Genomic DNA, 17,751 nt, shown 5'->3' with positions numbered 1-17,751 from the left:
AGGTGTACTTTAGTTCATGTTTAATATTTCACCTGTCATCACAAGACCTGAAGCCTTCAGGCCATTTACTACAAACAGCTTGAGGTCAAGGACTGTTTGTAAAGATCCCATACCACAGATGATAGATAAGCGTTTGAGCTCTGGGGTTTTAATAAGAGAAACAGTTGAGGGACTTGACTTGAGCATGTTTTGGTGATTGTTGCATTGATGAACACAGTGACATACATCAGTATAAATAAAGCCAACTTTGAGTGTGTGACTGAGAAAGTCAATTACTGAGGGGCAATGTTTGCTACAGCCATTAAGATATTCATAACCGTAATACACATAATAACAGATATAGGAGATTAAAGTGGATACAGGGGAGGATGAAAAAATATCTTTAGCTACTACATAGTGCCATGGGAGGGCTATAGGGGAAAGGCCACAGTAAGGGTTGTTTTTGGACTTGTTCCCCAATGAAAGCAAGACCTCAGGTGTACATCTCAGCAGACTTGGTGGTAAGGTGTTATAAAAAAATATGGTATATTTTATGAATAGAACATAAGAAAAAACAAATTCAGAGGGTAAATATACTGAACAAAAATATAAACGCAACATGTAAAGTTCTGGTCACATTTTTCATGAGCTGAAATAGAAGATCCCACAAATTTTCTATACGCACAAAAAGCTTATTTCACTCAAATGTTGTACACATATTTGTTTACATCCTGTTAGTGAGCATTTCTCCTTTGCCAAGATAATCTATCCACCTGAGAGGTGTGGCATATCAAGAAGCTGATTAAACAGAATGATCATTATAAAGGTCCACCTTGAGCTGTTGACAATAAAAGGCCACTCTAAAATGTGCAGTTTTGTCACACAACACAATGACACAGATGTCTCAAGTTTTGAGTGAGGGTGCAATTTGCATGCTGACTGCAGGAATGTCCACCAGAGCTGTTGCCAGATAATTTTTTATTTAACCTTTATTTAACTTGGCAAGTCAGTTAAGAACAAATTCTTATTTACAATGATGGCCTACCCCAGCCAAACCCTAACAACCCTGGGCCAATTGTGCAACGCCCTATGGGACTCCCAATCACGGCCGGTTGTGATACAGCCTGGAATTGAACCAGGGTCTGTAGTGACGTCTCCAGCACTGAGATGCAGTGCCTTAGACCACTGCGCCACTCAGGAGCCCGGATGTTAATTTCTCTATTATAAGCTGCCTCTAATGTCGTTTGAAAGATTTTGCCAGTATGTCCAACCGGCCTCACAAGCGCAGATCAGGTGTGACCACACCAGCCCAGGACCTCCACATCCAGCTTCTTCATCGGCGGGATCATCTGAGACCAACCACCCGGACAGCTGATGAAACTGAGGAGTATTTCTGTCTGTAATAAAGCCATTTTGTGGGGAAAAACTCATTCTGATTGGCTGGGGCTGGCTCCCCAGTGGGTGGACCTATGCCCTCCCAGGCCCACCCATGGCTGCACCCCTGTCCAGTCATGTGAAATCCATAGATTAGGGCCTAATGAATTTATTTCAATTGACTGATTTCCTTATATGAACTGTAACTTAGTAAACATGTTGAAATTGTTGCATGTTTATATTTTTGTTCAGTATATGTTCGTATGTAATGTTGGAAATTGCCAGGGACCCCTCGATACGATACCAAAACGATAATTAGTTGCCGAAACGATATGTATTGCGATTCTCACGCTTCTATATGTATTGGGATTCAATACTGTAACTTTATTGCAATTCGATGTCCCAAACATATTGCTCAACATATGTCTGCTGCATTGGGACAAGAGAGCCATTACAGAACTCGTTTTAATCTGTCATGAAAATAAGTGCTGAAAACATCTTGGATCCATCTTGAAAAAGAAGATGGAGAACAAGCTATGAAGGAAAAATACTGGAGTTTCGGTGCAGGTACAGCCGACTAACGCAAAAATAATATTGTGATAGTCAAAACGATACAATATATTGTAAAACATAATATCCTGATATGTAACTGTATCGATGCCCACCCCCAAACATTAGTAAATAGTGTTCAACTTCAATAAAATTACAGTATTTTGGCTATGCCAGAACATCAAACAACAAGTCAGTATCATGTGACAATATGAGCATACCCAAATGCTCAACTGAGGGACTTAGTAATAATAATTGTAAAAACTCTTACCCCAGTACACTTCACATGATGACTATAATATGTCAGCTAAAGAGAATGGTTATCAACTGGCTTTGCCTCGGGACCCAAATTGAACCAGATTGTCTCAGTCGCGACCCAATATTTGCATTGCGAAAAATAACCGTAGCAATTATATGACAATGGAACAACATTCCCACCTCTTTCATTGTCAATAATTACTCACTGGTTTGAGAACACAAAATTAATAAAAATGGCACCGCTAATAACTCTATATTAAAATACTGTGATTAAAAAAATCTTCAAAGTAATTTATTTTCTGAAAAATGTAAGTTCATTATCATTTCTACACACTTTCTACCTGGTTTAAGTCGTATTAAGTAGTATTTAAGTAGTATTTTTGTAAAAATAAAGAAGAAAAATATACATGTATTATATATATTTTCACATATATACAGTTGAAGTCGGAAGTTTACATACACTTAGGTTGGAGTCATTAAAACTCGTTTTTCAACCACTCCACAAATTTCTTGTCAAAAAACTATAGTTTTGGCAAGTAGGTTAGGACATCTACTTTGTGCATGACACAGTTGTTTACAGACAGATTATTTCACTTATCATTCACTGTATCACAATTCCAGTGGGTCAGAAGTTTACATAGACCAAGTTGACTGTGCCTTTAAACAACTTGGAAAATTCCAGAAAATTATGGCATGGCTTTAGAAGCTTCTGATAGGCTAATTTACATAATTTGAGTCATTTGGAGGTCTACCTGTGGATGTATTTCAAGGCTCACCTTCAAACTCAGTGCCTCTTTGCTTGACATCATGGGAAAATCAAAAGAAATCAGCCAAGACCTCAGAAAAAAAATTGGAGACCTCCACAAGTCTGGTTCATCCTTAGGAGCAATTTCCAAACGCCTGAAGGTACCACATTCATCTGTACAAACAATAGTACGAGAGTATAAACACCATGGGACCATGCAGCCGTCATACCGCTCAGGAAGGAGACGCGTTCTGTCTCCTAGAGATTAACGTACTTTGTTGCGAAAAGTGCAAATCAATCCCAGAACAACAGCAAAGGACCTTGTGAAGATGCTGGAGGAAACAGGCACTACAAATCTATATCCACAGTAAAAGTCCTATATCGACATAACCTGAAAGACCGCTCAGCAAGGAAGAAGCCACTGCTCCAAATATGCCATAAAAAAGCCAGACTACGGTTTGCAACTGCACAAGGGGACAAATATTGTACTTTTTGGAGAAATGTCCTCTGGTCTGATGAAACAAAAACAGAACTGTTTGGCCATAATGACCATCGTTATGTTTGGAGGAAAAAGGGGGAGGCTTGCAAGCCGAAGAGCACCATCCCAGCCGTGAAGCACGGGGGGTGGCAGCATCATGTTGTGGGGGTACTTTGCTGCAGGAGGGACTGGTGCACTTCACAAAATAGATGGCTTCATGAGGGAGGAAATTTGTGTGTATATTTGAAGCAACATCTCAAGACATTAGTTAGGAAGTTAAAGCTTGGTTGCAAATGGGTCTTCCAAATGAACAATGACCCCAAGCATATTTCCAAAGTTGTGGCAAAATAGCTTAAGGACAACAAAGTCAAGGTATTGGAGTGGCCATCACAAAGCCCTGACCTCAATCCTATAGAAAATGTGTGGTCAGAACTGAAAAAGCGTGTGCGAGCAAGAAGGCCTACAAACCTGACTCAGTTACACCAGCTCTGTCAGGAGGAATGGGCCAAAATTCACCCAACTTATTGTGGGAAGTTTGTGGAAGGCTACCCAAAACTTTTGGCCCAGTTAAACAATTTAAAGGCAATGCTACCAAATACTAATTGAGTGCATGTAAACTTCTGACCCACTGGGAATGTGATGAAAGAAATAAAAGCTGAAATAAATAATTCTCTCTACTATTAATCTGACATTTCACATTCTTAAAATAAAGTGGTGATCCTAACTGACCTAAGACAGGGAATTTTTAATATGATTAAATGTCAGGAATTGTGAAAAACTGAGTTTAAATATATTTGGCTAAGGTGTATGTAAACTTCCAACTTCAGCTGTATATATAAAAAAAATTACTTAGACACCCGTCACCCATTCCAAACCTTCCTGCGACCCACCAGTTGAGAATTGCTAAGCTAAATAATGGTTCCCAGATATCCCCTGTGTACATCTCAAGCCACACTGCTATAATTTTTCCACATTGTGGATACTCCTATGTCTGATAAGGCTACTCAGGAAGGAGAAGCTCTTGTAACATCGTTTGCACTTGAAGGGCCTCTCCTTGGTGTGAACGGTCTGGTGCCTCTTCACATAGTTTGCCTCAGTGAAGCGCTTCCCACACGTGGGGCAGGTGTATGGCTTGTCGGCGTCCGTCCTAATGCTCGGCCTCCCACGTTGTGTCCCAATGACACCAGAGGAGGTAGAAGCAGGAGCAACCACCCTCAGGTGGTTAGTATTTGAGCTCCCTCCTTGACCTCTAGCCATTGTTTGGGTGTGGTTGGGATTGTGTGCTGTGTTACAGGATAAGTACTTCTTGTGGTGAACGCCCATCCTGACCCTGTCTGTATTGGTGGGGTAACCATGAGGTAACTGAGAAAGGCTAGACCCAAGCCCAGGCTTTCTATGAATCCAGTCACCAGGCATTAGACAAGACCCTGAAGGAGAAGACAGACTTCCTGTTAGACTCCCACCAGGGGGGTCTCCCACCACTCTCTGTGAAGGCTGAAGCCCAAGGTGACCTGCTCTGTTCATCATGGATACTGTGGTGTTTGTATCATAGGAACAGGAGGGTCTATTTTTATCAGCCCCAGGCCCTGCTCCATCCCTGCACTGAGACTGTGAAGAGAAGGGTCTGGGCTGCAGACCGGATCCATGACTGGAGCCTCTGTCTCTCTGATGACCACCAGGACTGTTGTTCAGTCCACCTGTCCACTGGTTGTGGTCTGTGTGGTGGTGGGGTCTCTGTCCTTCGCGGTTGGGTCCTGGTTCTGACTCGCGAAGGAAGAGCGACGGCTCCTGATCCAGTGTCCTGATCCGGGGCCAGGGTTTGAGACCAGCCGCTTCAGAGGTCCAGTCTCTCCCGCCAGCAACACCAGATATCCGCACGTCCTCATGGACTGCAGACTGTAAATACAAATTGATACATTTTTATATAAGAAACACCTTGCTGTACACACAGAAACATGACATTATAAAATGCTAACCACAGTCAACTACCTAACCATATGGAAACATTGGAGTTTATTTTTTAAAAGAAAATCCCTGTGTTGATTCAAGAATGAAGTATGTTTTGGTTGGGCTGAGATATAGGAAACTCAGTCCTTGCAATGATACAAAAATAACCAAGTCAGTCAGCACAGGTTCAATTTTGTATTTGATTTCAACAAGATGGTCATACACTCCACATGGGACAGTGACGTTTTCAACTAAAATCACAGAAGTGTGGTACTGAAGCAATCTTTCATTCATGTCAGTCATTAGTCAACTCCGCTACACTTAAGTTACTTCAGACAGTGAATGCTAACGATGGCTAACTATGCTAACTATTCTACCAGCCTGTTTAAATGAGTGTTAGCATGCTAATAGCACACCCTGCACCCGAAAATATATATTATTAGGGGTATGCAGTAGGTTCATAAAGATAACAACAAAGTATGGGACATTTCAAACAAAAATCTCAGCTCATGAGAAAACAGTCATAGTATTTAAAGTAAGAGAATTAAAACGTTTTAACAAGACAACCTTGGTTCTAATTTGTATGGGCTCCAATGGCAGATTTTGAGCGATTTTTAAATCCATCCCCCAGTAGAGGGGGGATGTGAAGATGCTGGAGGAAACAGATACAAAAGTATCTATATCCACAGTAAAACAAGTCCTATATCGACATAACCTGAAAGGCTGCTCAGCAAGGAAGAAGCCACTGCTCCAAAAACCGCCATAATTAAGCTAGGCTAACGTGAAGCATGGGTGTGGCAGCATCATGTTGTGGGGGTGCTTTGCTGCAGGAGGGACTGGTGCACTTCACAAAATAGATGGCATCATGAGGTGGGAAAATAATGTGGATATATTGAAGCAACACCTCAAGACATCAGTCAGGAAGTTAAAGCTTGGTCGCAAATGGGTCTTCCAAAAGGACAATGACCCCAAGCATACTTCCAAAGTTGTGGCAAAATGGCCTAAGGACAACAGAGTCAAGGTATTGGAGTGGCCATCACAAAGCCCTGACCTCAATCCTATAGAACATTTGTGGGCAGAACTGAGAAAGTGTGTGTGAGCAAGGAGGCCTACAAACCTGAGTCAGTTACACCAGCTCTGTCAGGAGGAATGGGCTAAAATTCACCCAACTTATTGTGGGAAGCTTGTGGAAGGCTTCCCGAAACGTTTGACCCAAGTTAAACAATTTAAAGGCCATGCTACCAAATACTAATTGAGTGCATGTAAACTTCTGACCCACTGGGAATGTGATGAAAGAAATAAAAGCCTAAATAAATCTCTCTACTATTCACATTCTTAAAATAAAGTGGTGATCCTAACTGACCTAAGACAGACATTTTTACGAGGATTAAATGCCAGGAATTGCAAAAAACTGAGTTGAAATATATTTGGCTAAGGTGTATGTAAACTTCCGACTGCAACTATAATTTTCTTCTCCGCAATGAGTCTGGATCTGAGTACCTCCCCGATCCTTCACCAATGCGAACGCATTCGGGGCCAACTGATTGGTCCAGAAACCGATGGGTTGGGCCAGAGCCAGAACACACATTGTTAAAGCGGAGGTTTGAAAATTCGTCATTGGCTTTGATACTCTAAACCCCAAACTTCAACTAAATCTGGGGAGAAGTCTGTCCATAATAAAGAGCTGCTCTGCCTTCTTAACAACACTATCAATAAGGCAGGTTCTACAGGCCCTAGTTTTGGCGCACAAATATGAACTTAGGAAAATTACAATTGGCTCAGAACCGGGACAGCATGGCTGGCCCTTAAATGTACACGGAGTGCTAACATTAATAATATGCATGTCAATCTCTCATGGTTCAAAGTAGAGGAGAGATTGACTTCATCACTTGTTTTGTAAGTACTGTTAAAATGTTGAATGCACCGAGCTGTCTGTTGAAAGTACTAGCAAACAGCTCTTACACCCATGCATACCCCACAAGACATGCCACCAGAGGTCTATTCACAGTTCCAAAGTTGAGAACAGACTATGGGAGGACCACAGTACTACATAGAGCCATGACTACATGGAACTCTATTCCACATCAGGTAGCTGATGCAAGCAGTATAATCAGATTTAAAGAACAGATAAATACACCTTATGGAATAGCGGGAACTATGAAGAGACACACACACATAGGAACAGACACAAACATACACATGCTAACACACGCACTCTACACACACGTACACATGGATTTTGTGTTGTAAATAAGATGTCGTGGAGTAGTGGCCTGAGGGCACATACTTAAGGTGTTGTGAAAAGTGCAAATGTAATGTCATGTAATATTTGTATATATAGTAGCTGCCTTAAAGGCAAGGTTCACCCATTTTGAATGTTATATTGTTTTTGTGCATCTCTGAGTGATGTTCTATCGATTCCCTGGGCCATTTCATGTTTTCATGTGTATCTGAGTTACTGGCGTTCAAGCAGGCAGAAATGCGTCCGGTATGATGTAGCACCGTGTCAAGTCTCTCACTACACTGGAAGTTAATAGGAATATTACTTTAGATCGTGAAAACATCTATCATACATCTCAGATTTCAATACTGGCCAATGTCATAACTCAGGGAGGATGTCTTCTCTCCAATGAGCCTTGGAACATATTTTGGCGGTATTCCTACCTCAAGAAATGTGTAATTTAACAGAGGGTCTTGCACATTTTTCCTATTTGTCTGCCTCTTTAGTCCAGGGTGCATTGCATGGTGCCGTTGACAAAGATGTTACAGAAAGGAGATAGGAATCCAATGAATGAAGCAACGTATAAAGCCCCACCCAGCAGACTGTCGAACAATCGCATTCATGTTGTCATACTGCGTCACACGGTTTCTAAGCTAATCATCACGCAATCCCTTCTCAAAGTCAGTGTATATGTCGAGAAACATGCCTATTTTCCTCTAAAGTACATAATGTCACGATTCCAAAGCTATATGATATTACAGATAGCAAGTTAGTTATTTAAAATCTCTGAAAATATGTGTAATGTTGTACTTCTTCTTGACAAACATTGTGCTAATGTTGAGTTTTTGAATTGCTCAGAATGCACCATGCTGGCATCTCCTCAAAAGTATATTTGCTGTTGCCAATGTTAGACTCCACTGTGAGGCACATCAATCTGCAGGTTGAACATGGTGAGATTGATATTGCAGGTTGTTTAGGCGATTTAACAGCTAAATAGCTACGTCACATGCTGATATTATATTTGGTATTATTGTTTGTAGCTATGTTTGCTAGCTTGCTACATAGCTAGCCAGCCAGCCAATAGAAAGAGCATTGCATTGTGTAGCCGACTTGAGCTTCAACAGATTTCCACAACGATATCCTTCATCAATACAAATACTCTGATTGGTTACGATACAATCGCTGATGACTTTGTTTTGTACAACGCCCCTCATCACCACAAACGACTTCAATGATGGCAGTCTCAGAGTAAAGTGTGAAGCTAAATAAGAAGCTAAATAATTTGGTGTGAGTCATCAGGCTAATCAAAGGCAGGCTAAAGGCAACACAACTATAGGAGCATCACTAGCCGTGTCTGTTCTTTCCCACCACATACGGACATCCCGTCCCCGTAGACCAAATCTACACCTCGCCCTAGTCTCAGCCAGTCTGTTGTCATGGAGATGTTGTTTTGTGTTCGACTGTCTGTTTCAGGTTTTGGTTAACAGTGTTGTTGCCCAGCCCAGAGCTGAGGACACTTTCCCATCCACTGACCTCCACTATGTCGCCTCCGGTACTGGCCTGCTCGATGACGTCGTCCACAGGAACCTTGGCTGCACTGGTCTGGGAATCCAAGATAACTGCCCAGTCTCCTCTGTTAGCTTCGAGCCAACCACCTGCAGGAAGAGGTTACATGGCAGAAAACTCAACATATGGAGTTTGAGTCAATTACCTGGTCAAGTTCAAACATTATAATGTTTGTTTTAGTAGATAAACACAAGTTGTATTTATTTCATTTTAAGCAGGTGCATCTCTATTCCTATTGATGTATATATACACATAGTATATATATGTTCTCGATATGTATTTCTCCCATACCTTCATCCCAGATCTTTAGTCCACTCTCTGGTCTGTTCTCTATTGTCTCCTCTTTGACCAGCTGCAGATCAGGCATCCCATCCTCTTTGTCTACTGACTGTAAGAGATAGAGGGAGAGGATCAAGAAATCTGATATGATTTGATTGGGCAATGAGGGATTGCCATGGATACTATGCAAACGTGGTCATTTATTTGATTACTTGGCACTCTTTAAAAGGATAGTTTGGGATTTTGGCAACTAGCTGTGCTAACAAGCTTAGCACAAAGAATGGAAGTCTTCGTTTACACCTAATCCAGTTTTTGTGCTAAGCAAGTTAGCACTGGCTCGTGAAATTCCCTCTAACTTCCTGGATATTGGACGCAGAGATGAAAAATGGTATCCACCAGTTCATATGACTTACCCCTTTAATGGTTTGATCATTCAAAGGCATGGTCCCAGATTGAACCTTTTTGGGATAGGGGGCAGCATTTTCACTTTTGGATGAATAGCGTGCCCAGAGTGAACTGCCTCCTACTCTGTCCCAGATGCTAATATATGCATAGTATTATTAGTATTGGATAGAAAACACTCTGAAGTTTCTAAAACTGTTTAAATTATGTCTGTGAGTATAGCAGAACTCATATGGCAGGTGAAAACCTGAGAAGAATCCAACCAGGAAGTGGGAAATCTGAGGTTTGTAGTTTTTCAAAGCTTGGCCTACAATACACAGTGTCTATGGGGTCAAGTTGCACTTCCTAAGGCTTCCACTAGATGTCAACCGTCTTTAGAAACTTTTTTCAGGCTTCTGCTATAAAGGAGGGGGGAATGGGAGCTGAATGAGTCATGGGTCTGGCAGAGTGTCTCAGGCTCGTGACGTGCGCTCCCGACAGAGTTAGCTCTCGTTCCAGTGCTTTTCTTCAGACATAGGAATTCTCCGGTTGGAACCTTATTGATGATTTATGTTAAAAACATCCTAAAGATTGATTCCATACATCGTTTGACTTGTTTCTACGACCTGTAACGGAACTTTGCGAGTTTTTTTCTGGACATAGTGCTCGCGCATCATGAAGATGGATTACTGGGCTGAACACGCTAACAACAAGTGGCTATTTGGACATAAATGATGACTTTATGGAACTTTATGGAATAAATCAGTCATTTATAGTCGAACTGGGATTCCTGGGAGTCCATTCTGATGTATTGATCTCATGTATTGTGTAACAGGAAGTCCTATGAGTGTAATCTGATGAAGATCATCAAAGGTTAGTGATTCATTTTATCTATATTTCTGCTTTTTGTGACTCCTATCTTTGGCTGGAAAAATTGCAGTTTTTTTGACTTGGCTATCACCTAACATATGTTGTGCTTTCGCTGTAAAGCCTTTTTTAAATCGGACGGGTAGATTAACAAGAAGTTTATCTTTCATTTGCTCTATTTGGACTTGTTAATGTGCAAAAGTTACATATTTCTAAAAAATATTTTTGAATTTCGCGCGCTGCCTTTTCAGCGGAATGTTGTCGAGAGGTTCCACTAGCGGAACGCCTGCCCGAGAAAGGTTAAGACTATATTAATCAAGACCTGGGCCCGTATCCACAAAGTGTCTTGGTGTAGGAGTGCTGATATAGGATCTGTCCATACAATCATATTTATTATGAACAGCGATCAGCACTCTTATTACTCTGAGATACCCTGAGTAGAAGTGCTGATTGAGGATCAGGTCTTATTCATTACGATCTAAAAAGGCAAAACTGATCCTAGATCAGCACTCCTACTCTGAGAAGCTAATACCTAATACCATTCAGACAGTAGTTCACAGTGAACTCACCTCACTGAGACTGTGTGTGGTCCTGTGCTGCTCAGCTGGGTCCTCTGTGGGTTCAGGAGGTGTAGTCTGGTTGTCCTCCATGACCATGGTCCCCCCAGGGTTCCCCAGACCCTCCTCACACCCCTCCTCCTTCACCAGCAGCACCTCTGGACCCTCCTCCTGGAAGAGAGAGGTGATACAGACTACAGACATATACTCCCTCAGGTACGTACACACAGATAAACAAACTTTCAACATGGAGTGTTTACCCATCCCCATTACGCTTGAGTCCTATACTGTAGTTACAGAATTACTTAATTGTTGTTAAACCCATCATGGTGGACATAAATATGTTGTTGTGGATAAATAAGTTAGCTATCATAAGTCAAGTCATACAACCCTGACTAGACTATTTTGAAGTGTACAGTAGGTGTTTGTTAATGTCTGGGTATGTGTAAGTATATTTAGTAAGTGTATATTGGTTATAAAGCGCTGTTGTGTGTATGAATACTGTGAGATCAGATCTGATGTGCAGTTCATTCGGACTCCTTTACTTTTTCCACATTTTGTTATGTTACAGCTTTATTCTAAAATTGATTAAATCATTATTTCCCTTTCATCAATCTACACACAATATATCATAATGACAAAGCAAAAACAGGCTGAGATATTTTTGCACATTTATTAAACATAAACAGATATATTACAGTACAAAATGATTCAGACCCTTTACTCAGTACTTTGTTGAAGCACCTTAGGCAGTCTCGAGACTTCTTGGGTATGACGCTACAAGCTTGGCACACCTGTATTTGGGGAGTTTCTCCCATTCTTCCCTGCAGATCCTCTCAAGCTCTTTCAGGTTGGATGGGGAGCATTGCTGCACAGCTATTTTCAGGTCTCTCCAGAGATGTTAGATCGGGTTGAAGTCTGGGCTCTGGCTGGACCACTCAAGGACATTCGGAGACTTGTCCTGAAGCAACTCTCGTGTTGTCTTGGCTGTGTGCTTTGGGTCATTGTCCTGTTGGAAGGTGAACCTTGGCCCCAGGATAAGGTCCGGAGCAGGTTTTCATCAAGGATCTCTCTTTACTTTGGTCCGTTCATCTTTCCCTCGATCCTGATTAGTCTCCCAGTATCTGCCTCTGAAAAACATCCCCACAGCATGATGCTGCCACCACCATGCAACACTGTAGGGATGGTGCCAGGTTTCCGCCAAACTTGACGCTTGGCATTCAGGCCAAGAGTTCAATATTGGTTTCATCAGACCAAAGAATCTTGTTTGAAGATTTTATGTGCATTTTGGCAAACTCCAACCGGGCTGTCATGTGGCTTTTACTGAGGAGTGGCTTCCGTCTGGCCACTCTACCATAAAGGCATGATTGGTGGAGCACTGCAGAGATGTTTGTCCTTCAGGGAGGTTCTCCCATTTCCACAGAGCAACTCTGGAGCTCTGTCAGAGTGACCATCAGGTTCTTGGTCACCTCCCTGACCAAGGCCCTTCTCCCTCGATTGCTCAGTTTGGCTGGGCGGCCAGCTGTAGGAAGAGTCTTGGTGGTTCCAAACTTCTTCCATTTAAAATGTTGGAGGCACTGTGTTCTTGGGGACCTTCAATGCTGCAGATATGTTTTGGTACCCTTCCCCAGATCTGTGCCTCGACACAATCCTGTCTCTGCGCTTTAAGGACAATTCCTTCAACCTCATGACATGGTTTTGCTCTGATATGCACTGTCAAATACGGGACCTTATATAGACAGGTGTGTGCCTTTCCAAATCATGTCCAATAAATTAAATTTACCACAGATGGACTCCAATTAAGCTGTTGAAACATCTCAAGGATGACCAATGGAAACAGGATGCACCAGAGCTCAATTTTGTGTCTCATAGCAAAAGGTCTGAATACTTACAGTGCCTTGCGAAAGTATTCGGCCCCCTTGAACTTTGCGACCTTTTGCCCCATTTCAGGCTTCAAACAAAAAGATATAAAACTGTATTTTTTTTGTGAAGAATCAACAACAAGTGGGACACAATCATGAAGTGGAACAACATTTATTGGATATTTCAAACTTTTTTAACATATCAAAAACTGAAAAATTGGGCGTGCAAAATTATTCAGCCCCCTTAAGTTAATACTTTGTAGCGCCACCTTTTTCTGTGATTACAGCTGTAAGTCGCTTGAGGTATGTCTCTATCAGTTTTGCACATCGAGAGACTGAAATTTTTTCCCATTCCTCCTTGCAAAACAGCTCGAGCTCAGTGAGGTTGGATGCAGAGCATTTGTGAACAGCAGTTTTCAGTTCTTTCCACAGATTCTCGATTGGATTCAGGTCTGGACTTTGACTTGGCCATTCTAACACCTGGATATGTTTATTTTTGAACCATTCCATTGTAGATTTTGCTTTATGTTTTGGATCATTGTCTTGTTGGAAGACACATCTCCGTCCCAGTCTCAGGTCTTTTTCAGACTCCATCAGGTTTTCTTCCAGAATGGTCCTGTATTTGGCTCCATCCATCTTCCCATCAATTTTAACCATCTTCCCTGTCCCTGCTGAAGAAATGCAGGCCCAAACCATGATGCTGCCACCACCATGTTTGACAGTGGGGATGGTGTGTTCAGGGTGATGAGCTGTGTTGCTTTTACGCCAAACATAACGTTTTGCATTGTTGCCAAAAAGTTCAATTTTGGTTTCATCTGACCAGAGCACCTTCTTCCACATGTTTGGTGTGTCTCCCAGGTGGCTTGTGGCAAACTTTAAACAACACTTTTAATGGATATCTTTAAGAAATGGCTTTCTTCATGCCACTCTTCCATGAAGGACAGATTTGTGCAATATACGACTGATTGTTGTCCTATGGACAGTCTTCCACCACAGCTGTAGATCTCTGCAGTTCATCCAGAGTGATCATGGGCCTCTTGGCTGCATCTCTGATCAGTCTTCTCCTTGTATGTGCTGAAAGTTTAGAGGGACGGCCAGGTCTTGGTAGATTTGCAGTGGTCTGATACTCCTTCCATTTCAATATTATCACTTGCACAGTGCTCCTTGGGATGTTTAAAGCTTGGGAAATCTTTTTGTATCCAAATCCGGCTTTAAACTTCTTCACAACAGTATCTCGGACCTGCCTGGTGTGTTCCTTGTTCTTCATGATGCTCTCTGCGCTTTTAACGGACCTCTGAGACTATCACAGTGCAGGTGCATTTATACGGAGACTTGATTACACACAGGTGGATTGTATTTATCATCATTAGTCATTTAGGTCAACATTGGATCATTCAGAGATCCTCACTGAACTTCTGGAGGTTTGCTGCACTGAAAGTAAAGGGGCTGAATAATTTTGCATGCCCAATTTTTCAGTTTTTGATTTGTTAAAAAAGTTTGAAATATCCAATAAATGTCGTTCCACTTCATGATTGTGTCCCACTTGTTGATTCTTCACAAAAAAATATAAAACTGTATCTTTATGTTTGAAGCCTGAAATGTGGCAAAAGGTCCCAAAGTTCAAGGGGGCCGAATACTTTCGCAAGGCACTGTATGTAATTGAGGTATTTTTTTCTTAAAAACCTGTTTTCGCTTTTTCCTTATGGGGTATTGTGTGTAGATTGAGGGGGAAAAAAATAATTAAAACTTTACAGCCTTAGTCTAAAATGTAACAAATGTGGAAATAGTCAAGGGGTCTGAATATGTTCTTAAAGCACAGTATATTATAAGGAAATTTCAATGAAATTCAGAATGAAATGTCCCATTTTGTGTTTATTAAACAAACATGTTTTAAATACACCATATGAAAACCACACATACAAATGTCTCAAATAAAAATGAGCAAAAAGAGTCTGAGAAAAAATTAAGTAGTTGAACAGAAGTAATGAAATAGTCATTTGTGAACACCATATAGCCTACACGGTACAAACAATATGTAAGACTTTTTCAGCTCACACATTTCCATATCACACACAATGTCTGGATGCAATATTCTACTCAGGAATATTAAACACTGAAATCTTTTACTCTCGTTATTACAAATGCATCTGTGGGTCTTTTCTGCAGACAACAAAGAAAAATATTTTTTTTCTTTAATGCAGGGTTTGATTTAAACATCAGAAGCTATGTTATAGAGTGGAATGTTTTTTCTGCTGGTGTATACTGAGGTAGCACCTTTCTGGGAACCTCTACCAGCAGTGCGTTCAGACAAACGGCCTCTCTCCTGTGTGGACCTTCAAGTGCATCTTCAAATGGTGGTGGCGGGAGAACCTCTTCTCACACTGGGGGCAGCTGTAAGGTTTCTCCCCTGTGTGGACCCTCTGATGCCTCTTCAGGTCACCAGCCTGGGTGAACCGCATGTGACACTGGGTACAGCTGTAGGGTTTCTCCCCTGTGTGGACCCTCTGGTGGATCTCCACCTTCTGGGAGCAGCTGAAGCCTTTGCTACAGAACATGCAGAGGAACCGTTTTTCTTTACTACCGCCCGATATTCCTCCCCCTCCCCGAGCCTGGACTCTAGCTCTGTCATTTGAGTTCCATGCCTGATCGAAAAGGACACGGCTGTGTGAATCGGAAGGTGCCATTGACGTAGACACTGGGTCGCGATTCCTGAACACGTGTAAAGGGGAGTGGGTCGTAACATTTGGATTTGTCTCTAAGCTTTCCCTGTAGTCTAAGAAGTCACTGGTGTTGCCCTGTGAGTGTCCTTCCCCTAAGTGAGTCTTGTCTACATTCCATGGAAGAGTGGTGTCGCCCTCCACTTTCACAGTCACCTCATCCATGACTATAACCCCCTCTTTCTTATCTAGGCACCCTTCAGAGTATACACTACTACTATACCGGTTCCATTCCCCTCTAAACATATCAGTCTGTCTCTCTAAACCCAAGGATATGTTGCCAGGGTCCATCTCTGTAGTGTAAGAACAAGACGGATCATCATCACCACCAGTGTCTAACGTGTCACCATCCCCACAGGAATGAACAGGCCTCTGGCTCTGGTGAAATACCGGTAAGTACTCTGAGCCGGGAGCAGGAGGACAGCCCAGTGGCCCCTGCCCCAGTCTCTCTGGGTCTGATATTTGTTCAGATCCTAGGTCTAAGAGCCTGTGTGTTACAGTTAAAGTCTTGGTGTCTGTCTCTGAATTGAGGACGGCATCCGGTCTTCCACTGACCTCCATGATGCTGCGTCGGGTCCTGGGCTGGGATGCTGCAGCAGCGGTGGTGGGGTCCTCCGTGGCTTCATAGGGTCCATTCTGGATGTCTCTGCTGTGCCGTGGGTTCTCCTCTCCTTCAGATCTCTCCTGCTTGACCCCAGGGCCTGCAGTCTCTGCATCTGCAGACTGACAAAAAGAGGGGAGGTTATTACCAGTACATGAGTGGAAATGGATAACAATGCTGTAGGGAAGTCTCCCCTATGGCAGATACATTTGGATGCACATGTAAGCAAGTGAATAGCTGAGGGAAGCCTTTCTGAAACTTGTCACATTTGATGTACTGTCATTTTAATGGACCACTGTTGCACATACCTCTATTACGATAACGTGCTGGGTTGAGGTTCCACTCCCTTCATCTACAGCTATGGGTTCGTCATTTCTCCATGTATTGTGGCCCGCTGGCTTCACAAAGTTCCTGTGGCTTCCAGTGAGTTGTCCTTCACCTGAGAGAGTGATTGGGTGAAAAGAGGTAGTTAGGTTAGAGGTAGTTAGGTTAGGTGCTGTCAATGCTCAACGCTTTATTGACAATTGTACACTATTGAGTTTTGACGCAGTCTAGAATTGGCAAGGATGTAAGTAACACTTCTCATAACTTCTTGCAAGATAAAGTAATCACTGGAATTATTGCATACTATCCAAACACATGTGGTCAGAAGGGAACGAGGCAAAATGTACCTCTTGCCATTCCTCTGTATCGGTCGACGATCTTGACACTACTGGGACGACTGGCGACGACGCGCTCCCGTGCCACCTTCAGTTCCAGTAGTTGTAATTTCCTCCGCAAACCCCGGTTTTCTTTCTGGCTTTGAGTTATTTCCAAACGAAACACTGCGTAGTCATCGTCTACGAGTTTACAGATCTCTGCCACGGCTGCATTCGCTAGCACCTCCATAATGGAGGCTATTTGAGTGTGAAAAACCATACAGTCAGCCATTGTTAGCAGCTAGTTAAGCGTCACCTAGATAACATCTATCAACCAAGTCCTGTCTCCAACGCGAATTAAAGACTACTTGGGGTAAGTATGTGATGTTTAGCAGTTAAATTAGTCATATTTTTAGTTCCATTAGGTTAATAAATGTCTAAAAAATAACAATAAAAACGCTAACGTTTAAATTGTTCTCGGTCACTGTTTACTTCCTTTTTAGACTGAAGAGAAAGGATTTGATTGGTTGGCGTCATGGGGCGTGATTAAATGGAACAAGCTCTGAGCTGCTCTTTGAAATGCTATTGCTTGCTGCGTTATAAATTCATTAAAAAAAATTCACAGCCATAGTGTATCCACCACTGAAATATACATAAAAATATATATCTATATATACACAGTACCAGTCAAAAGTTTGGACACACCTACTCATTCCAGGTTTTTCTTTATTT

The 17,751-nt window shown here is 42.1% G+C and overlaps 2 protein-coding genes across 4 annotated transcripts in view; both read right to left on the bottom strand.

Moving 5' to 3' along the window:
• The window catches only part of LOC112231940 (zinc finger protein 583), a 969,163-nt gene that overhangs the window by 394,793 nt on the left and 556,619 nt on the right, over positions 1–17,751 (bottom strand). The window lies entirely within an intron of this gene.
• Positions 14,918–17,576, bottom strand: LOC121841789 (zinc finger protein 213-like). The gene is made up of 3 exons (XM_042311937.1): positions 17,053–17,576; positions 16,690–16,820; positions 14,918–16,503 (listed from the first exon to the last, which is right to left on the bottom strand). Exons 1-3 carry the CDS (start codon positions 17,309–17,311, stop codon positions 15,367–15,369), a joined length of 1,527 nt encoding a protein of 508 aa, XP_042167871.1. The 5' UTR covers positions 17,312–17,576; the 3' UTR covers positions 14,918–15,366.

The sequence above is a fragment of the Oncorhynchus tshawytscha genome, linkage group LG34 (assembly GCF_018296145.1).
Source record: "Oncorhynchus tshawytscha isolate Ot180627B linkage group LG34, Otsh_v2.0, whole genome shotgun sequence".
Taxonomy (NCBI): Eukaryota; Metazoa; Chordata; class Actinopteri; order Salmoniformes; family Salmonidae; genus Oncorhynchus; species Oncorhynchus tshawytscha.
This window is presented reverse-complemented; position numbering and strand designations above follow the sequence as displayed.